This window comes from Solanum verrucosum, unplaced genomic scaffold, assembly GCF_900185275.1.
Source record: "Solanum verrucosum unplaced genomic scaffold, falcon-dt-bn FXZP01000434.1, whole genome shotgun sequence".
NCBI lineage: Eukaryota > Viridiplantae > Streptophyta > Magnoliopsida > Solanales > Solanaceae > Solanum > Solanum verrucosum.
This window is the reverse complement of record NW_026019848.1, coordinates 368,954-392,240: the sequence shown is the minus strand read 5'-3', so window position 1 is coordinate 392,240 and position 23,287 is coordinate 368,954. Positions and strand designations below refer to the sequence as shown.

The following is a 23,287-nucleotide window of genomic DNA, read 5'->3' as shown; positions in this document are numbered from 1 at the left end:
CAATATCCCAAAAATATGACGAAAGGTATCTACATACCATTTATGATAGTTTGAAAATATATTTGTCCTTTTTCTCTTTAATTTATCTAATAATTTTAATTTGAACCGATTTTTATCCAAACATAAATGATCTTAAAGATACTAACATTTTAGTCAGTACAACAGATCTTAATAATTGAGAGAATCTGAGAACAGGTCCCACACCACTGCAGTAGGGAGAGTAGAGTAGAGTAGACACAAAGCACTAAAAACCAGTCAATTAAAGTCTACAAAGTCAAGATTCAAGATTAGGCGGAGACTTCTGTAATTGCAATTTTTTTCAAAACCCCAAAATCACCAAAAGCTCAATTGATTGAGGAAGAAGAAGAAGAAGAAGAAACAATGGTGGAGAACAAGTTGGTACACTCCCCATTAATCACTTATGGATCAATGCTCAGTCTTCTATCTTTCACACCCCCTTTTGTAATCCTCATGTAAGTCCAACACCCACTTTTCCTATTGATCTTTTTTTTTTTGGTTCATTTTCTGTCTTTTCTTGTTTTGGGGTTTTTGTTTTCTTGTTTAAAAGATCTTTGAATGGTTTGTTGTACCATGAGTTAAAGATTGGATCTTTTTTGTTTTTTTGTTTAGTTTTGGTTTGATTTGCTTGCTATAGTTTAACTGACTTCTAGTTATTAAAATGTGTTATTGGTGTAATTGATATTCATTTGTTAAAGGCCCTAAAGAAGCAGGTGTTTGGTTAGAGATATGCTGGTATTAGTTTGCTAACCAAGCATGGTATTACTTATGCACGATGTAATACCTGTATAACTCAACTTTAAACTAACTACCTAACGACCCCTTTTGGATTTGGGAGGTCTAAAAAGAGAGACACCAGAGAGGATGAAATTTTCTTTTGAAGGGGATGAAAAGTAGAAATAGGAATAACAAGTTACTCCAATAAGTATATATTCTACTTGTAGTTAATATGACTTGGATTTGGTTAAATAAAGCATGTGCATCTGTTATGCTCCACCTTTCAGTTTTCAGAGGATTCACAATCAATAGACTACTTTTTGCTAGTAGTCTACCTACTGCAGCCCCATCTTTTATGGGGTTATGGGACCGGTTGTGGTACACATTTGCTGAGTCATAATTATAGTTAGTATGATCTTAAAATATGGTTCAGTGGTTTCTTTCCGGAGACATTCGTTAATTGGCCCATAGTGAGAGATCATAATGTAGCAAGAAAGTGGTTGAGTATTAAATAGGATATGTAGAACATGATTTGCATTTAGTCATGTGAAAGGTGTAAAAATGCTATGTAAATAAAAATTTACAAATTGATCCTGCTGTGAAGTGTTTGAATGTTTCACCAGTAATATATGATCTGTGCCGCCTTAGCTACAGATCTTTCCACTGTGTTATCTACAGTAGCTCAAAAGTCTCTTGACGAGGAGTTGAAATTATATAACTGCACTAATTTTTGGACCTTAATGGGTTACGTGCAGGTGGTATACAAATGTACACGCTGATGGGTCTATCTTGAAAACGTTCAATCATCTAAGGGAAAATGGCTTGCAAGGATTAATCGATATTTGGCCAAAACCTACTGCAATTGCGGGGAAGCTAATCATTTGTTATGCTCTATTTGAGGCGGCACTACAGCTTCTATTGCCTGGTAAAACAGTTGAAGGCCCAATATCTCCAACTGGACATAGGCCTGTCTATAAGGTATTTAACAGTTGTGCTATACACTTGTACATTGTGCATCACTGCATCTTGCATTTATAGTTTGTGTAGCTTGTCTTAGTTGAGTTTATTTCAAGTGATGCAATGATTGATGTGCTATGATCTGTCTTTGCTCTGTTCATTGTTCAACTGTATAACTTGCCTCTTACATCCTCTACTGCTCGCAGGCTAATGGCATGGCAGCATATGCAGTGACACTGATCACATATATCAGTCTCTGGTGGTAGGGATTTCATCAATTTTTCCTTTTTGACTTGCTTTCTGAATCTTGAGACCTCGATTCTTTATAGTATTGGTTCGTAATCCTCACTTGCGAGCTTCAGCTTGAGATTGCTTGGGAAGGATCAGTGTTGGGGACATGAATTTCATCAAGGGAATCCAAAAATAAAAAGAAGCTCTTTTGTGTTTAGGGCGTCAACAATTTGTATTAAACAGATAAAAAGTTTTTTCATATAAACAAACACAAATCAATTCTTCCAAATATTAATACAGACACTAACAAACACAACAAAAATAACGAACTTTGGTGCACTTTAAAGGTTTGCGTACGCTCTATCCTCTCCAGACCCCTATGTTGTTGTTGTTTTGTATTGTGTATTTGTTGATATTGTGTGACTGCCTCTTTTAAAAGTTCAAGTTTGTAGAGATGGCATACTTGTATTTACTTAATATGTCTTCAACTCGCTCCCTAGTAGGTCTAGTTTTTTCCACGGGCCAAACACATGAATATGTTTTATGATGGGTGGTTGTAAGACTTGAATCCAAAACCTTTGCTTGCTCTAATACCATATCAAAAGAAATTAAACCTTAGGCTAAACCGAAAGTTAGCATATTTAAGGAATATCCAAGATAATATAAGGAGATAAAATCACATTGTCTCAACATATATGAGACACTCTAACAACTGCTGACGTCCAGAACCTTTGCTTGTTTGATTGTTCTTTATCTATTAGCTATTGTTTGTGAGAATGGTGCTTATTATGGTCCATTAACCTCATCAGTTCATGCTCTCTAGCTATGCTTTTTTTTCCTGTGTCTTTCAGGTTTGGAATATTTAATCCTGCAATTGTTTATGACCATCTGGGCGAGATTTTGTCTACACTTATTTTTGGGAGTTTAGTCTTCTGTGTTTTATTGTACATTAAAGTAAGTATTTTAAGTACCCTCAGTATACCTCTTTATCTCTTATTCTTTATTTTGTATAATACCTGTCTGACACCTTGTGCTGACATTTATAATTTATAAGGGTCATATTGCACCATCTTCCACTGATTCCGGTTCATCAGGGAACATAATAGTTGACTTCTATTGGGTAAGCATCTTTTTAACATTTAACTGTGAACTTCAGTACTTCATTTTGTGTCTTTATAGGAAAAATAAGCATGATGATGTTATACCACAAATTTAGTCAAGAAAGTCAAATATCTAGTACTTGCATCAACTCTGAAGTTGAAAGTGATGTCATAATTTATAACCTTCTGAACTCTTTCAGGGTATGGAGCTTTATCCTCGTATCGGCAAACACTTCGATATTAAAGTCTTCACAAACTGCAGATTTGGTATGATGTCTTGGGCAGTTCTTGCTGTCACTTATTGCATAAAGCAGGTAAATGATGTAACGAAGTCCTTGATAGTGAGAATTAAAACTATCCCAATATTTCTCGGTTCTATTGTTTCCAGAGTTGGTGAATTTTACAATCCATTTATTGGTGATCCTTTGCCGGTTGTTTAGTTTTTAGGTCATGCAAGTAAGAAAATAATGTAATATTCGTTTGCTTCCGTCAATAAATGTTTAACAGGATTAGCAAGAAACACTTTTTCTTATACCATTTAATGGAAAAAACAGTGGAGCATTATTTGAAGTACTCTGACTATTTCAATTTATTTGACCAATTTTGACTTGGCATGGAGTTTAAGAAAGTAAACAAGTCTTGAATCTTCTGGTCTTAAATTAAAGATATGTCAAAATTTTGGGGTTTTAGACATGCCACATGGAAAGATGAAATTAAAGAGTTGCTAAAAGAGGAAAGAGTCGTTCTTTTTGAAATGGACTAAAAAGGAAAGCATGCCAAACAAATCGAAAAGGAGGGAGTAATAATGTTTACTTGAATGACCCTATCACAGCTTAGGTCTCTTTACTTTGTACTCATTCTTTCACCTTGAACCCTAATATTCTTTACCTGGATTTCAGTTGATTGTCAATAGAAAGACGTAGTCAATTTATATGAACTTCATTTTGATGTTTGATAGTTGATAGTTTGTATGACATATTCTTACTTTTCAGCATGAAGAATATGGGCGTGTATCTGATTCCATGCTTGTAAATACGATATTGATGTTGGTGTATGTCACAAAATTCTTTTGGTGGGAAGCTGGGTACTGGAACACAATGGATATTGCACACGACAGAGGTTTGTGCGCACTGTGTTTTCTTTATTGATATAGCCAGTACCTTTCCAGTGCTCTGATTGCAAATGCTGACATTTCTAGTTTCTCTATTTCCATGGATACCTAAATATAATCTTCTCTGGATCTCAAATTTGTTTTGGCAGCTGGCTTTTATATATGTTGGGGATGCTTGGTGTGGGTTCCAAGCATATATACGTCTCCTGGAATGTACCTTGTTAAACAGCCTGTGAATCTTGGGCTTCAGGTATTTTTGCATCCAAGAAGAATTTGCTATATGTATATTAGATATAAAGTTATTTCCAATAAGCATTACTTACTGTTTATTTATACTCAACTACTATTTTGGGATTTGTACTAAGTTTTTACTTAGTCTTCATCTTCTATTTTGAATTTTTGATAACCAAGAAACCCCCGGGGGCTGGTGGAGTACAGTTCGAAACTCAATGGATAATAAGTTCGTCCCTCTTCCCTTCTCCACTTAATTACCAGGCTATTGTCTGTGGCAGGCTTCGAATCCATGACAAACACATATCCTGCACATCATGTGCTTAGTTTTCATCTTTATCAACTTATTTTAAGAATGTTCTTAGTGAACCATATTCACATCTAGTTCATGCACTGAAATACTCAATCACGATTCACGGCCCACAATGTGGTTAAAAGTACTGCTAATCATCTAGCGTGTGAGATCAGATCGACTACTCTACTACCATCATTCCATTGCCTAGCACAAAAGGTTGCTTAAGACAAATGATGGGAAATGTTCTTTGCAGTAATACTAAGAAAGTAGTAGCTTGCTGTCAAAATTTCACTCAAATAATGTTGCTGAAGGTGGAAGGTTCAAGAAAGGCATCATATTTCTGCTGAACTGAAATATCTCTTCACAGTTTGGCTTTCTAACTTTTGTAGACAGATAAGTGTAGTTCAAAAACACTTTTAAATCGAATGAACTTTAGGAAATAATGAAGAGTGAAAATGAGGGTGATTGTTGAGCATATGGTATAGAGTACCAACCATGATAGACCATATAAGATAGATACTCTTCCAAACTCTCTGATAGAGTCAGAAGTTGTGGCGTATTAGTTTCAAGCTTGAGAAAATCCCTGGAGATGCGAAATAATGTACTTAGAATATCTTCTGATCGACATTCGTCTCTTTAAAGTATGACGGAAGTCCCATTGCTGGCACAACCATTTGTAGCACAACAGATAATATGAACAAATGAGACCATTCGGCCATTCATCAAAGGCTAACATGTTCATTTCTTGCCAAGCTAGCATTTCTTTTGTTGCATGGATGTGTAATTTTTCTCCTTTGTTTCATTTTCTTTGACATCAGTTTTCAGGGTGTCCACTACTCTCTTCAACATTAGCTTTATTGCTTCCTCTGTTCTAGTTGATACGACTCTCTTTTCATTTTGAAGTTGTTAGATAATTGCCACCAGTCTAACAGTATTTTTCAATGACTTTCACATTTTCAAGATCACATTTGCTTAACTTCTTAAAAATAACTTTGATGTGGTTTTTCTCGACCATACTATTTTTTTGATTGGTTCGACAATACTACTTACTCTTTTGATCATTCCTTTGATATTTTATTCGATCACCACTATAGATATGGAAAAATTAGAATACTACATTCAAATGCGTCATATAAAATTAGAGGAAAGGAGTATAAGTTTTTAGTCAAAGAGTTGGTAATTTGCATAGTTTAATTTTAAATGATAATGTTTGATTGTAGACATTGAGTCAACCTTCTTAAGAGAAACTAGAACACGCAATCTGGGTTCGTGAGAGTACTTCAGATGAGTTCTATCTTATATTTCCAATGATATGTTCCATTTCTGGTATTTTAAATGTTCGTGTGAAGAAAAAACAGAACACATTCTAGAATTGTTAAATGACAAAGAAAGGTTTCTGTATTGAGTGTTCACTTTTACCAATAGGGTCTACCCTTGGGATGATGATGTTTCACTTGACTCCCCGAGAATTGCAACCTTTTACCCCACCCAACACACCTTAGAACATTTTTAGATTAGAGTATGTCGAATTTACCTGTCCCTATTGGTAGCAACATACTTTTTACGGTTAGAAGTTTGACTATCCAATGTTATAGTTTCTTATTCGCCTCTCAGCATGTGATAATTTGAAACTTCCGTTACTTCAATCCACTACAAAAAACTACATGTATTAACATGGCTTGTAGAGCACACACATTCATTTGCTTATAGTGACATAAGTATCTGAAAAGGAGAGAATTATGAGTACAATTATTTTCCTAATGTTCATCAAACTTATTTGACCCGCTCTAGATTTTACAACTTGGGATGGTGGATGTACTTCGTAGTTCATATGGATTGTTTCATTAGTTTTCACATGTTTCATTTGATGTAGTATAAATGTTCTGCATAACAGAAAAACAAAACCCATTCTAGAACTGTCCAATGAAGCAGAGAAAGGTTGCGTATTTTCTTTTGTCAATTAGGGGTCTTCCCTTGGGGACAATGGTCTTTCACGTGATCTTTCTGTAAATTGCTATGATTTGCCCCGACGCACCAGTTTGATAGTTTCTTCTTCTTTGCCATTTTGTCATGAAAATATCCAATACATGGCAAGGCAAATTTTTGGCTACAAAACATTGAGTGAGAATGTGTTATCTGAAATTGATCATTGGTGCATTGCATCAACCTGCTTATGGAAACCACATGTAGTAAAATGACTTGGAGAACATATGCAATTTTATTGCTTTCGGTTTCTAACGAGGAAAGTTCTTTCTGTTATTTCAGCTTGCCCTTTATATACTAGTGGCTGGTCTTCTCTGCATATATATCAACTATGATTGTGACAGGCAGAGGCAAGAGTTTCGGAGAACAAATGGAAAATGCACTGTCTGGGGAAAGACTCCATCTAAGGTCAAATGATACCATTTGTGAATTTATTTTTCGAACTCTTTTACCCTTATTTGATGATTTTTGACTTGGTTCTTTCACTCAATGCAGATAGTCGCCGCATACACTACTACCTCTGGTGAGAAAAAGACCAGCCTTCTGCTGACATCAGGATGGTCAGTTCCTTTCTTTGTTCTCCTGCTGACGTTTTACTTCTGCAATTTAGACACTACAAGATTTTTTGGGGGGGAGGTAATAATTGTATCAAATTCAGCACTAAGAAAGTGCTGCAAAAGTATATACATCAGTAGTCAAATCCAGCAGTTAAGAATGTATTCTAATCCTATTCTTGTAGGGCTTCTATAAGATCTAAAATTGATTCATCATCATTCACTTATTCTTTGCACCAAAAGCAAAATAACAAACTACAGGTCATTTTGATCTTTTTGGATGGAGCTTGGTTTGCCTTCAAAACATCGTGAGTTCCTTCCTCTCCCAATTGTCCACCAAACGCAAGCAAGGATGGTTGTTTGGCTTTTAGTCATGCCTGATTTATTCCAGCTACTTAGTAGATCATTGTGATTGCTAGGCATCATCCATTGAAGTCCCACTTATGTTTAGGAATAAATGCCATAGCTGATTAGTCATTTGACAATGCAAAAATAGATGGTAATAGTTTCCGACCTTTCTCCACACAAAAAGCATCTTGTACATAGTACAATGCCCCTCTTCTGTTAAGTTCTCTTGAGCTTGACTTGCCTCCTTAGTCCTTAGTCACTAACCATGTGAAACATGCAACTTTGTGTGGAGCTTTTGTTCTCCATATCTTCTTCCAAGGCACAGCACCTGTTTCATTGAGCATTAATCATCAGTCTTGTAGCATGACTAGACAGTAAAGGAAGCAATGCTTATGGCATCCATATTACTCTCTCTTCATTACTGGACAGTTACGGAGCATGTTCTAATGCAGCAATCAATCAACTATTCTAGTTAGTTCTCAGTCAATTAGCTTACTCCTAAGTTGTGTACTGGATTGTAAAACTACGAAATTGTTTTGTTATTCTCCTATATTACCAGTTATTTAACAAGGAATTCTGAATAAATACCTTGTATATTTCTAAGAAAAGCATTTAGTATTTGTTCTACTTTTCATACGTCCTCTTTTCCAACGTCAAACAAATTCATATATTGATGTATAATACATGTCAAATATTTTGCTTATAGAGGATTAGCGGCTTGAGACATCATACATTTTATATAATATGTTTAAACCATTTTGCAGGTGGGGCTTAGCTCGCCATTTCCACTATGTTCCAGAAATATTAGCGGCATTTTTCTGGAGTGTACCAGCTCTTTTCAACCACGTAAGCGTTCATTTACATCATTACTCTGTATTTTTCTTCTGTCCTTAATAGAGAGAATTACATAATCAATTCTGTCTTTCTTGCATTTTGCATTTTGTTCTTGACATTGCTGAAATCTAACATCCTGTCCCCCTTCTTTACTTTTTCTTGTACTTGCAGTTCATTCCCTACTTCTACGTCATCTTTCTAATAATCCTCCTTCTCGATCGAGCTAAAAGGGACGACGACCGATGCAAGGCAAAGTAAGAAAGCACACACCCTCATTTTTACCTGGATTCTTCAAATGGTTCTCCACTCTTCTCACTAACAAACTCGATCAAATTGATTAGTAATGGTCATATGTCTTGCTGGTTGTGTTTTTAACAAGACTTGAGAACTTATCGATTCCTTTGCTCGTGGACAAAATCAACTTATTATATTCTCAAAATAATTATCCTGGCATCCCGCCACCCCCCTGGCATAATAGATCCCTGGAGGTAGCACCTGAGGGCGTGACCTAGACGTCAATAAAATGATTGACAATCATGAGACTAGGGGTTCAAATCCCAATAGAAGACAAAAACTTTGGTGATTTTACCCCATTTGTCTAGACCTTAACGGGCAGAGTAGTCGGTATATGTGTTGGTGGGAGTTAACACGTAGCAGGTAGAGTAGCTGAGATGGACAAAAGCTGGCCTAGACACCACTGTTTGAGAAAAAAAAAGTTAGTAGAGTAGCCGGAAGGTCGTCTTGATCTGTCCCTAAAGATCGTTACGAAACTATTATATATTCATGTTATCAGTTATTTGTGGTACATTGTACTCTTCCAAGGGTGAAAATTCAACCAAATTTTGTTGCTTTGCAGGTATGGCAAGTACTGGAAATTGTATTGCGAAAAGGTTCCTTACAGAGTTATCCCAGGAATTTACTAGTGATTTTTGGACTTCTAAGAATGCTTCACAATAAAGTTTGATGTGTTTTTGTAGGCTCTTCATGTTGGTGTTTGTATGTATACTTATTAGTTCTAACAGTTTTGGGAAACTTGTTTTTATATAAAAATATTTAAGACGTGAGTTGAGCACCATGAGTTCTCAGGTTCAATTCCAGCACAAAAGAACACTCGGCGACTTCTCTTTGTCCCATCTGCTTTTACCTTGGTGGATGGAGTTACCTGATACTTGTTGCTGGTGGGAGGTGACATGTATTCGTGGAATTAGTTGAGGTGTGTCAAAGTTGGCTCGGACACCATGGTTATAAATAAATAAATAAATTAAGAGTTTATACAATTCCCTTTTATATTGTTTTGAGGCTTTGGTTTAGTGGTAAGAGCATGACACATGATATGTTACTTAGGTGCTTGTCACGAGTTTGATTGTTGTTGTGGAGCGATAAAGTGTATTATTCACTTAGTTTCAAATCGTATATCAGTTAAAAGATTTTTCGATTATAAAAAAAAAGGGAGGTTGTACAAAATTAAAATGTGCCTCTTCATTCATTAAAACAAACAAATTTTCTAAATATTTTATAGTAATACTGAACTATTCATACATTTTCTAATTAACATAAAAAATGTTTTACTCTTGAAGCTCATGGTACCAGCACGGTATTATCTTTTTATTGCACAAATATAACATAACTTTAAGTTTCAAAACTTATTTTTCCATACAACTTTGGAAACCCTTTTCGAAGTTTTATAAAATGTATGACTAAACGCAAGCTTATGTACCTTCTCCGTTGATGGCAAGTGAAAATTAGCCATAATTAAATAAAAATATGATAAAGCTAATTTCTATAGTAAGTAATTTTCAAATTTAATTAAAAGTAAGTATTTTTTAGGACGGAAATTCAGTAGCAAATGTTCTAACCAATATTTTTTTTAAAAAAAAAAATTAAACTCCCACCACTTCAAGGCTTTAATAGTAATTAATAAAAGTAAATAATTTTAAAAAACCCAAAAAGGAATCAACTTAATTTTGTTTTCAAATATACTTTTGTCTAATAAATGATCTGAACAATTTTTTAATTTTTCGTTGAATATTTCTTTGAATTTTCCTATGAGTAAATTAGGTAATTTAGTTAAATAACCCTCTTAATTAATATACGATATTAAATGGTTTTCTTAATTCAAAATCTAAAATATCACATTATGTAGGGGAGGGCGTAGTGATAAATTAAGTAGATCTCAAGCTTTCTTCAAAACTAGACTTTTTGTTAATCTAAGGGAAATTTTTTAATGTAAGTGGAAGGAAAATGTTTTATTTTCGTAAAATTATTTTCCTGAAAAATAAGTGTGTTTCATACTTATGTTCTAGTGTTTGGTAAGTAAGTTAAAAAAATATTAACTTAAGAGTATTTATAAGTATGTTATCTATCTACCAATAGTAGACGCGGACTGAGATAGGAAGTGGAGGTTCAGGGTGGGTGGGATGGTCAAGAGATGGGGGTTGAGAGATTGGATGGGTGGAAAGAAGACGATAAACTTATAATAGCGCTTAATACATTTTGTTTTTCTTTGGCTACTTCTATTAGGGGAGTCAATTTTCCTCATTTTTTTAGAAACTTGTTTTCCCCATAGAAAAAATATTTCCCAAACATATTGACTAGTCAAACATAGGAAATTTCAATTTTTTCCATGTTTGTTGGTCAAAATATTTTGAAAAATATTCTTTCTAGGAAAATAAGCTCCTTAAATATGAGGAAAATAACGTCTCTAACGAAAGTAGGGAAAACAAGATTCATAAGCGATATTGTAAGATTATTATCTCCTCCTAACCTACCCAATATTCTCAATCCCCACCCGTTAACCATCCCACCCACTCCTTATCCCAGTTTGCCCACATAATGTGTTGCTAGATTATATATAAATACTCTTAAGATAATTTTTTTTTTTAACTTACTTAACAAACACTGAAAAATAAGTAAGAAACATATTTATTTTTCAATTCAACACTATATCTTCATCCAACTGACAATCCAACACATTCACTTGATTATATTATTATATTCTTCAATATCAACTTCTAGCAGTAAACTATATAAATAGGCATAATAAATAAAGAAATAAATAAAATTAAGAGAGACAAAAACAAATTAACCCACCATTTTTTATATATTAATATTCTTCTTAAATTATATATATATATGATCTTCTCTAATGTTTCTTTTCTTGAAAAATAAAGGGAGAAAAATGTTTCTTTTCTTGAAAAATGAAGGGGGATACGATGCTGGTATATTACTTATACATATTGTATCATTAAAAGAAGAAAAGAATAAAACATTATTATTAAAGCATTTAGGACTTTACTGATCCGAAGATCTATCAAAAACAATCTTTTATGAAGATAGGAATAAGGTCTTTAGACGTCTTACCTTCTCCAATCCTTATTTTGGGATTATATTGATATGTTGTTGGATATCTAGTCAAGAGATAAACTTATATACATGGAGAATTACTCCAAACATAAGAATTGGGGAAATTTTTTGGAGGACATTGTCACGCCCAGAGCCTACACCCTGGACGTGACTGACACTTGAGAACCATTACTGGCCCCAAGCGAACCCTTGGCTTGGCTTACCTACTTAGCGGAAGACTCTATGCATATTTATAATGGTAAATAGCATTGTACTCACTTGAATAATAAAATACTGAGAATGCTTAAAAAGTCAAACATTCAACTTGGCCAAAATGGCAACTCAAGTCTTAACATATGAAATGATAATGTTAAGACAACTAAACTACTAACTGTCTATGAAGCCTCTAGAACAAAGAGGGATGTTGGGACATGACCCCCGATCATCCTAACAACTGAAAACTAGAAAGCAAATGATAAAAAGGAGCCCTCCAGAAAGCAAGGAGGCTCACCAACTGACTCTGAATGCTGAACCTGATCAACGAGGCGCTGGATACTGCTCCTGGTTACCTGTGTCTGCATCATTAAACGATGCAGGCCAACTGACATCAGTACATTAAATGTACGAGTATGCGAGTTGGAATGCTAAACATAACATAGGCTTGAAAAGATTCTGAAAGAAACACTTACCTTGGCTGTTCTCAACTGATGAATAACTTAACTCATAACAAAGCAATGAAACACATGCAATATATGAAAAGCTTTATAAAACAATAAAAGCAACGTAGTTCGTTAAAGAAAATGCAATAACAACTCAACTTTACTCATAAAATAAAGTAAGATAGCTTCTGTGGGAGTTTCTCAAACCGACAACCACCACTATGAGCCTAAGTGGTGATACATCGTCTTGTCCACGCTGCCAGAACTGTCCTATACTTTGTCGTCATATAGGACGCCTAACTAAGTGGATCCACTAGTCTATGCTAAAAGCATCTTAATGAGTCATCTAAAAAGTATGATCCCTTACTATCCATGATGATTACATAGTTTATGGAGGCTTGAGTTAATATGAACTCGCATCCCTATATCGGTGCTCAATACTACTCCCAAAATATACTTAGCTCATATGTTTTAAATCAAAACTCCTTTCTTTTGTTTGAGATAATTACTCAAAGCTTTAGCTTAAAAGCTCTCTTGGAAATCGATGTTTCCCTTTCTTGTTCAAATGTGAAAACATTTTAAACTCTTGGGAATACTTAGTTCCCTTATAGCTTTTGGAGAAATGAACTTAAATCTTTACTCTTTACTACTCTTTACTTAACTTGAAACTCAAGTCTTAAAACAAAGTTAAAACGTTTGCGAAAGACTTTAGAAAAAATTATAAACTTCTCTTGACTTGCTTCTTAACTTCTAGACTTGACTCTTAACTTCTCTTGAATTGAATTATGGATTCAAGGTTCATGATCTCATGTTTATGGATGATTTCATGATGTTTAGATGTACCTAAGAGTGTTGGAATCAACTGGAAAACATCGGTACATTGCTAAGGAACTAGTACGAAAAGTTGGGAAGGAAATGGGAAGAACTGACATCCCTGACGCTCTGAGAGGCGCGGGGCGCCAACCCTTGAAGTTCTGAAACTGAATTGGGGCGCTCTGGCTGGAGCGGTGCCCCAGAGGTCAAAGTTCAGAGATCCCTATTGGGGCTCTGAGAGGCGCGACTCCCCAAGACCCTCCCTAGGTGTTCCCCAACTTTTCTTCTCCATTTTTCATCTTTAAACCCTCTAATTTCACTTGGTTCTTTCCCCAAACACTTAGAATCATTCATACCCTCAATATATATTAGATTCAACTCGAATTACACCCGAAAACATGAATCAAATCTCTAGAAAACTCCAACAACACAACCCACAAGAATTCAAATGAATTTCATCAAGAACTCAAAGGATTTACTTTCAAATCTAACATACTTCACTGAATTGAATCATGATTAGCGAGTGGGTGAACTAACCCAACGCTATGTGATCTCACATACCTCGTAGGGATCACCCCTTGGCGAAATCCACAAGCAAAAACCTTACGAACGATGATCTTTGGCTTTTTTCTCCTCTTCTCTCCTCTTGCGTTCTTTCTCCAAAAACACCCTAACTCTAATTTCAAAATCGTAAACTGAACAATTTCAGTTTAGACCCTTAGATAATTACCAAAAACGAAATTAAAATAATAGGGTAAGGAAAAGACCAAATACCCTTCCAAAATCCTGATTGGACTTTCCTTAACCAAACAGCCCAACTTCCAAAGGGCATATCTCACTCATACGAACTCAGAATCGAGCTAACTCGGTGGCGTTGGAAAGATTATTCCAAGATCTTTCCTACGATACCTGGAAAAACACCTAACACATCTTGAGCTAGAAGTTATGGTCATTTGAAGTTGACCAAAAACTCAACTTAACATACTTCACAATTTTCCAGATTTTATATACTTTCCAAAAACTATTATTTCCAATTTCTTAACTTTTTCCTAGTTATTTCAATTTACGAGATGTTACAGGAAACTTGTTTTTTATAAAAATATTTAAGACTTGAGTTGAGCACCACAAGGTCTCAGGTTCAATTTCCAGCATAGAAAAACTCGGTGACTTCTTCTCATTTGCTTTAGCCTTGGTGGACAAAGTTACCTTATACTTGTTGCTGGTGGGAGGTGACATGTATCTCGTGAAACTAGTCGAGGTGTGCCCAAGTTGGCTCGGCCACCACAATTATCAAAACATAAATAAATTTGAGAGTTTATACAATTTTCTTTTGTATCCTCTTCATTCATTCAAACAAACAAGTCTAAAAAAAACAAGTCTTCTAAATATTTTATAGTAATACTGAACTGTCACGACCCAGACCGTCGTGATTGGCACCCACACTAACCCTTCTATGGGAGAACCATTTATACTAATTAGCTAACCAACTTAATCAAAATACTAAGACATTTAAGGTTACAGAAGCAAGTTAATTGCTAAGGAAAGAAATAAGGAGATCCCATAAACTCCAACAAAAATTTAACAACTAAACAAATGCGGAAAGAACATCTAAAACCTGAAAGTCAATATACCAAAAATCTAACAAGTCTATAAGTCTAAACAAGAAGGGTACAACCCCAAACTATACATAAGACTAACTAAAGAACTAGTCTAAGTCCGGAATGTGGACATAAACAGAAAGAGAACTCAAGGCACCCCGGAAGAACTGACTCACCCTTGAATTCGAACAATCACTGATCTTCTAAGCGAGGTCTGTCAATAGCCTCCTGAAGATACCCTGTACTCAACAAAGAAAGAGTAAGTGCAGTATCAGTACACAACCATGGTGTACTGGTAGGATCACACGGCTATCCCAATAAGTGCAACATACATAAGCCATTACAACATAATAATAACATGCATACACCAAACATATACAATATCAATAACATTTACGAACAACGTATGATTTCACAATTCTTAAGATATACAGTTATGTCAAGTCAATGATCCTCTCATGGAACTCAAACCCAAACTGTTAACATACCGATACATGGTATCCGATCCAATGTTTATGCTGGAACGTGGCAACCAATCCAATATTTATGCCGAAACATGACAACCGATCCAAGTTAGTGTGTCAGAACGCAACACCCGATCCATTCAACAAGCCACAATCACAATCACAAAGTACATTATCAAAATCATACAATCAAGTCACGATTCATGGCATTCATCATTTATCTATCCTCATTTACAATTAGTATGATCAATTGTGCAACATTCACATACATATACGTATTATAATGAAGCAAGAACAAACATATCTCACATAATCATGAAATCACAACCGTCACCTACCTCAAACAAAGCTTGAATCCCCTAAAAAACTTGATTCTTCCCTTTCTGTATTCGTTTCGCTTGTTCTTGGTCTACAAATGATCAATGTAACACAAGAATCAAGACACAATAACTAATAACTCGAATTACTAACAATTTTGTCAACCCTAGATCATATCCATGATCCTCATACCCAGATTAAGGTTTTTTCCACCATAATTTCTAGATCAAAACCCTTCCCCATCAATAATTACCCATTAGATTACGTTCTACGGATCGAAAATCGGATTCGAAGAGTGAAAATCTTACCTTTAGCCTCAAGAATGGTGGAAAACTGTCAAGAAAAGCCCTGGGTTCGTTCCTTAGCTCTCAAGCTTGAAAATTGTAGAATAAAATGTTTTTGGGGTTTGTTTCCGACTTTAAGTCGAGACTGTCCTGCCACAACGGTACTCACCCCGCTACAGCGGCCCCGCCCTGGCGGCAGAAATCCCTCCTCAGCGGCTTGCATGGAAACAGTGAGAAAAATAATAATTCCGAGACCCCATTTCACAATACACCTTCAACTAACGACACTCAGAAACTACCTGTTCACGCTAAGATCAATTTCGGGAGTTCTACTCGCCCGAATTCAATTCCGTAAAGTCGTACGGATTTCTTAACGTCTTAGCTATTCATTCATGTAATCAAAATTATAATTAGATCACCCAATTACAACCAAATTTCCCTAGACTTTAATGACTCCAATTTTGTCCAAATCTGGATTAGGTTGGGAAATCTCAAGATACTACGAAAAAAAGGAATTAACTTAATTTTTGTTTACAAATATACTTTTGTTTAATAAATGATCTGAACAAATTTTTAATTTTTGTTGAATACTTCTTGGAATTTTCCTATGAGTAAATTAGGTAATTTAGTTAAATAACCCTCTTAATTAATGTACGTTATTAAATTGTTTTCTTAATTCAAAATCTAAAATATCACATTATGTATGGGAGGGCGTAGTGATAAATTAAGTAGATCTCAAACTCTCTTCTAAAATAGATTTTTTTTAATCGAAGGGAAATTTTTTTTAGTGTTTAGAGGAACCGTAGAAGGAGAATGTTTACCATGGAAAATGATTTCTTAGAAAATATTTTTTTGGAAAGTAAGTGTGTTTCATACTTGTGTTCTAGTGTCTGATAAGTAAGTAGAAACTTTTCTGGAAAATACTGTGACACGGGCTGTAATAGAAAGTGGAGGTTCATGGGTGGGCGTTGGAGATATTGGGTGGATGGAGAGGAGACAATAAACTTGGAATGCCATTTATCAAACCTGCTTTCCCTTAGCTACTTCCATTATGAAGTCATTTTTCTCATTTTAAGGAACTTGCTTTCCTAGAGAAAAAATGTTTCCCAAACATATTAATCAGCCAAACATAGGAATATTGAAAAACATTTTTTGAAAAATGTTTTTCAATCTTCTCATGCTTGATCGGCTAAATATTTTGAAAAATATTTATTCTAGGAAAACAAACTCCTTAAATATGAGGAAAATAAGTTCTCTAACGAAAGAAGGAAAAACAAGTTTTATAAACGGCATTTCAAGATCATTCTCCTCCCAACCCACCCTATATTCTCAGTCCCCACCCTTTACCATCCACCCAACCCCACCCCTAAAGCCCAACTCCCTATCCCATTTCGCCCACATAATGTATTGCTAGATTACGTATAAGTACTCTTAGGATAAAATAAGTACTCTATGAGCTCAAATATGGCTCCTGATTCGATGATCTTATGCTTGTTTCTTCCCCATGGACAAGCATCTATTAGCACTTGTAACGCGCCTTTTGTTGCGTGTTGAGAGATGTGAAGTTCACTTTCTTTTCATAAAATATTCACTATATCTTGAAAGAATTCGAAACTTCTGTCACATTTTTCAAGAAACCCATGACTTAATTATTTTTCAATCCAACACTTTATCTCATCCAACTGCTAATCCAACAAATTCACTTGATTATACTATTATATTCTTCAATATCAACTTCTAGCAGTAAACTATATAAATAGACATAATAAATAAATAAAATGAAGAGAGACAAATACAAATTAACCCACCATTTTATGTATTAATATTCTTCTTAAATACACACACACACATATAAATATATATATATAAAATCTTTTCTAATGTTTCTTTTCTTGAAAAATAAAGGGGATACAATGTTGGTATATTATTTATACATATTGTATCATTAAAAGAAGAAAAGAATAAAATATTATTATTAAAGCATTTAGGACATGGAGAATTACTCCAAACATAAGAATTGGGGAATTTTTTTTGGAGGACATAGAAAAACGTGAAATAGGATCTCCAAAAGGGGATGACATGTATAGAGAGAAAAAGAAAATAGAGATGCAATTGAGAGGTGAAAAATAAGGAACAAAAGAAGAATTTTTATAGTTGGTATGAGGTGTTTTTATAGGATAATATTGGGAATTTTTTTAAATAACATTCCATATATACAGATTTATATTAGATTTGATAAAGTCAAAATTAATCTGAACCTACCAATTTTCTTAGAACCTACCAAAACATAATCTTAGTAAGAAAATCTTTATCATAAATAGGTAAGTAGATTATTAATAATAATTTAAAAAAATCCAGTCAATGTTTAAATACCTTAAAATAGTGTTCTCATCTCCATATACATTAATATGTTAACGACTCAATTTCATACCTTGTGGTCTATAATATTAATTTTGATAGTTTAAATTATTTCGATTCAGATTTTAATTATGACCTGATCATTTTATTGATTTCTCTCGATTGAATTATACAATATCTTATGTTTTACAAAAAATATTGTATGAGATTGTGCCAATAGAAATGTAATATATATATATATATATATATATATATATATATAGTTATGATAGAGAGTTTAAATGTAATGATAGTACGATAAATTAAAATTACTCCAAATTTATTGTTACGATCCGGGACTACACCCTGGACGTGGCCGGTACTTGAGAACCATTTCTGGTCTCCAAGCGAACCCTCATCCTGGCTGACTACAAGCGGAAGACTAACTCAAGCATACAAAGCTTAAAACTGAATAAAATTCATTGGACTCAATTACAAAATCTTTAACTCAAAAGATTAACTCCGAATAAAATAATATATTCAACTCGCTAGAAATATGCAACTCTTGTCTTTAAAACAGTTAACAAAATAAATGAAACAGACTTCTCAAACTCTACTATCTATCTATGAAGCCTCTAAATGACAAAGATGGAAGTCGGGACATGACCCACGACATCCTAACTAAACTGAAAAGTAAATGAAACCCTCCGAAAGCAAGGAGACTCACCATAGCTAACTCGAACTGCAAGTGGTATCAACGAAGCGCCTGTTGATGATCCTGAATACTTGTATCTGCATCATGAAACGATGCAGGCCAAATGACTCAGTACATGGAGTGTACGAGCATGTAAGAGGAATTTTAAAGCACAAACATAAGCTTGAACTTGATAAAAAGGAAACATACTTACCTCTTCTCAACTCACTCGACTCAACTCAACTCAAGAACAAGATACTCAACTCATGATACTCAGGGATAAAGCAAAAATAAAAGATGCAATATATATGGAAAGCTGTAAAATTGTAGATAGAAACTCAATGTGTATTGAAAAAATACAATAATATTCAGTTTGTGTATAAAAATACAATATAAATCTGTGGGAGATTCTCTAACCGACAACCATCATTATGAGCTATGTGATAATACATCGTCTCGTTCACGCTGCCAGAACTGTCCTATACCTTGCCGGGGTATAGAACTTCTCAACTAAGTGGATCCACTAAGCTATACTTAAAAAGCATTTAGTATTCATTTGAATAGTATGACCCTTTCTACCCACGTTGGCTACATGGTTTATGGAGACTTAAGTTATCTGAACTCGTCCCCATATCGGTGCTCAATGCTACTCCCAAAATATACTAGCTCATATGTTTTTAAAAACATAACTCTTTCTGTAATTTGAGATTATTACTGAAAATCTTTCTCTTAAAAGAGATGGTACTCAAACTGCTCAAAACTCTTTTGGAAATCTCAGTTTCCTCATTTTTTAAATGTGAAAACATTTACTCTTGAGAATACTTAGTTCCCATATATCATTTTAGAGAAAATAAACTCAGCTCTAGTCTTCCTCAAACTCATATGCTCAAGTCTTTAAAACAAGTTTTAAAATAATTTGTAAAAAAACTTCTTAAAATAGGGTTCATGCCGAATTATGGACGTGAACGACTCAATTCAAGGTTTTCAATAACCATACATAGAACTCGATACTTGGAACTCAACAACTCTAAAACTCAAGGAGTCAATGATACTACTCATCTCAAGAATGCTCGACTAGGAGGGTTCATGTGGGATTATGGACATGAACTACTAAACTCAGGGACTCATTGATACTTTTCATCTCAAAACTGCTCGACTCATAGAGTTCATGCGATATTATGAGCATGAACTACTCAACTCAAGGACATCCTTCTCAAAATAGGGTTCATGCAGAATTATGGGTATGAACTACTCAACTCGAGGACTCAATGATAATTCTCATCTCAAGACTGCTTGACTCATAGGGTTCATGCGGAATTATGGGCATGAACAACTCAACTCAAGGACTTCATGATACAACTCATTTCAAGAATGCTCAACTCATAGGGTTCATAAGGAATTATGGGAATAAACAACTCAACTCAAGGACTTCATGAGTAATATGTAATAGTGCCATGATTAGGAATATAATCTCAAAAGGGTTAGGAACTCAATACTCAAGACTTAGAACTTGAAGATACTACTCCTCTCAAAGATGCTCAGTTTACGAAGTTCATGCAGAATTTATGGGCATGAGCGACTCGACTCGAGGACTACATAACAATATGAGACTCATGTATACGACTCTTCTCGTTCTCATACTTACTTCCTCAAAACTTAGCTCAAATCGATAGTTGATCTCAAAGGATTCACAATTGAATTCAAAGATTTTCTTGGACTCTACTCTTAACTCTCTCTCGAATTTGAATTGTGACTTCAAGAGTTATGGTTCATGATATGAAGGATCTCGTGATGATAACGTAGGCTCATGACTACATTCTCCTCATTCTCATACTCACTTGCTCGAGTCTTGAAACAAGTTGTTAGAAATTGTAGAAAACTCCTCAAAAAGACTCAAAGGAACCTTCTCAAAATGTTCGAAAGAACTCTCAAGAATTAACTCTTAGCTCTACCTTAAATTTGAATTATGAATTCAAGGTTATGATTCGTGTTATGAATGATTTCTAGGTGTTTAGAAGTACTATAGAGTCTTTATAATCAAAAGAGAGTAAATGTACCCTTCGAAAGAACTCAGACGGACGAAACGACGGAGAACGGGTGGGGGCAGGTGACCCTGGCGCACTGAGTGGCACGAGGTGCCAGCCCCTAAACTACAAAGCATTATTCTTGGCGTACTGGCTGGCTTAGCGCGCCAGCCACCCCTGGCGTATTGGTGGCGCGTCGGCCCAGGCACCGCCCAAAAAACCCGACGACTTTTCTTTCTCGTTTTCTGACCCTAACACGCCTATAATTGAATGATTTCTTCCTCAATCACTTAGATTCGAATACCCAACCAAAGTATACAAGAATCTACTAAAAAAAACTCTTAAAATCCATACGATTATCTCAAGAACTCATCAAAATCCCAACAAAGCAAGATTGAGAATGAAACTTCAAGAACACTTATCAAGAACTCATCAAGAACATAAATCCTTAAATTTCAAGAATGAAATTATGTTGAATAAATCATGATTGACGCGTGGGTGAACGAACCCAACACTATGGAAGCTTACATACCTCTTAGGGATCAAACCCTTGGCGAAATCCGCAATGAAACCTCAAGAACTTGACGAAACCTTGACTTTTCTCCCCTTTTCTCCTCTTTCCTCCTCTTTTCTCTTCTTGAACTCTTTTCTAAAAACCTAGCGTGAATTATGCTTGTGTAAACTAAACCAAATCAGTTTAGACTCCTATTTAATTACTAAAAATAAATTAAATCTTATAGGGTAAGGAAAAGACCAAAATACCCCTATTAAATTCGGATAACTTTCCTTAAATAGACAGCCTGATTTCAAACGGGCATATTTCCCTTATATGAGCTCAAAAATTAGCAAACTCGGTGGCGTTGGAAAGAGGACTCAGAGATATTTCATTTGATATCTTATGGGTCTTCTAACTCATTATGTATTGAAAGTTATAGTCATTTGAAGTTGACCCAAAACTTAAAAGAATTAAGGATCTTTTTGGAACTCAAGGTGTTATATCTAGTAACCTGAACTTATTACTTAAGAAATTTTAAATTCCTTGGTAAACACTTACTCACTACGAAGGATGATTCAAGTCTTGGCTCAAAAAATTTCCGGGGGGTTACATTAATCAATAATAATTTTTTTTTGAAACCAAAGAAATTGCTAGTAAGCAATAGATAAACTTATACAATTAAGAGGTTGTATATAATAAGATATGTAGAAATCAAAAATATGTCGGTCATACATAAATATTTCATTCTAAAATTTCTAGACATAATCTTTTATTACCCTTAACTTAAAAGTGTTTGCTTTCCGAATAGAAGCAGAGTAAACACAAAGTATTCCTTATCATATTGCAGAAACGTCAAACTTATTATACATTGATGAAACTAGTGCAAGTAAGCGTTTAATGAATCATACAAGCAAATCATTTATCATCAAGAGATTGGACTAGTGAACAACTCGAAAGAAGCGTAATACAACATAATATAGTATTAGTGTCAATTACACTAGGTTACTTAATTATTTTCAAATCGCTTATAACCAAGAATTATAAAAAGTTATATTAAATTTTCTTTTAAATGTTTGTTTGTAGTCCACGATTCATTTATAGAAAGACTATTCTATACAAAGATATGAAAAAAAAAATTAAATAAAAAATCATGTAGTAGTTCAATAATGAAACAATCACATTTATAAGCACTGGAAGAAGTGCTCGATAGATTGTATTATATTATGAAAAGCAACAAAATGAATTGTAGTCCACGACTCATATAGAGAAGGACTATTCTATACAAAGACTTACACAATTTCTGATGTATTTCTTTTGTTTGGTCTATCTTGCTAGAAACTCTTTTAATAATAGCAATAATAATAACATTTCTTATAGTTTCGCGTGAAAAATAATTGATGAATGTCATGTTGATTTTATTTTAAAGTCCATCGATTTTTTTAATTTTTTTTTTTATCAAAAGATCTACTTAGACCATCCCGGTGTTTTTACACTTTTTTTAATAGTGGATGTATTTAGAAAAAGAAAACTTATTTAATTTTCATTTAATTATAGATTTTGATTTTTATAAAAAAAATTTTAAAAATGAAATGTAATTTTGTACATGAAATTTGATTACTTTTTGAAAAATAATAATTCGAGTTTCAATAGTGGTTTGAATAACTTTTGGGGTGAAAATTTCTTCTACTCATAAAACATCAATTTTTTTCAAAATAAAATATATGTTTAAACATAATTTCAGTTTTCAAAAGCTATTTTGAACTTTAAAATACTCCTTTTTTTTTCAAGTACTTATAAAATTTATAGTCAAAATTAGCTTAATTACCATTTCATTCTTGTCTTTTAGGAGACTAAAATATGATGACAAAGCATTTCATGC

At 34.2% G+C, this 23,287-nt stretch overlaps 2 protein-coding genes across 2 annotated transcripts in view; one reads left to right on the top strand and one right to left on the bottom strand.

Moving 5' to 3' along the window:
- Positions 1–23,287, bottom strand: part of LOC125817435 (serine/threonine-protein kinase Nek5-like) — a 200,868-nt gene that overhangs the window by 53,753 nt on the left and 123,828 nt on the right. The gene's annotated exons all lie outside the window — the stretch shown is intronic.
- On the top strand, positions 154–9,443 carry LOC125817530 (7-dehydrocholesterol reductase-like). The gene is made up of 13 exons (XM_049497077.1): positions 154–473; positions 1,491–1,713; positions 1,899–1,954; positions 2,775–2,877; positions 2,978–3,043; positions 3,224–3,337; positions 4,016–4,142; positions 4,284–4,384; positions 6,926–7,051; positions 7,139–7,203; positions 8,310–8,391; positions 8,551–8,633; positions 9,236–9,443. The coding sequence occupies exons 1-13, from the start codon at positions 382–384 to the stop codon at positions 9,300–9,302; spliced, it is 1,305 nt and encodes a 434-aa protein (XP_049353034.1). The 5' UTR covers positions 154–381; the 3' UTR covers positions 9,303–9,443.

What these genes read in the sequence shown, in the direction of transcription:
- LOC125817530 (XM_049497077.1), top strand. Translation starts at nt 382, where the DNA reads ATGGTGGAGAACAAGTTGGTACACTCCCCATTAATCACTTATGGATCA. An exon ending in GGATATTGCACACGACAGAG is followed by an intron (nt 4,143 to 4,283) that starts GTTTGTGCGCAC and finishes TTGTTTTGGCAG; the next exon opens with CTGGCTTTTATATATGTTGG. An exon ending in CTGTGAATCTTGGGCTTCAG is followed by an intron (nt 4,385 to 6,925) that starts GTATTTTTGCAT and finishes CTGTTATTTCAG; the next exon opens with CTTGCCCTTTATATACTAGT.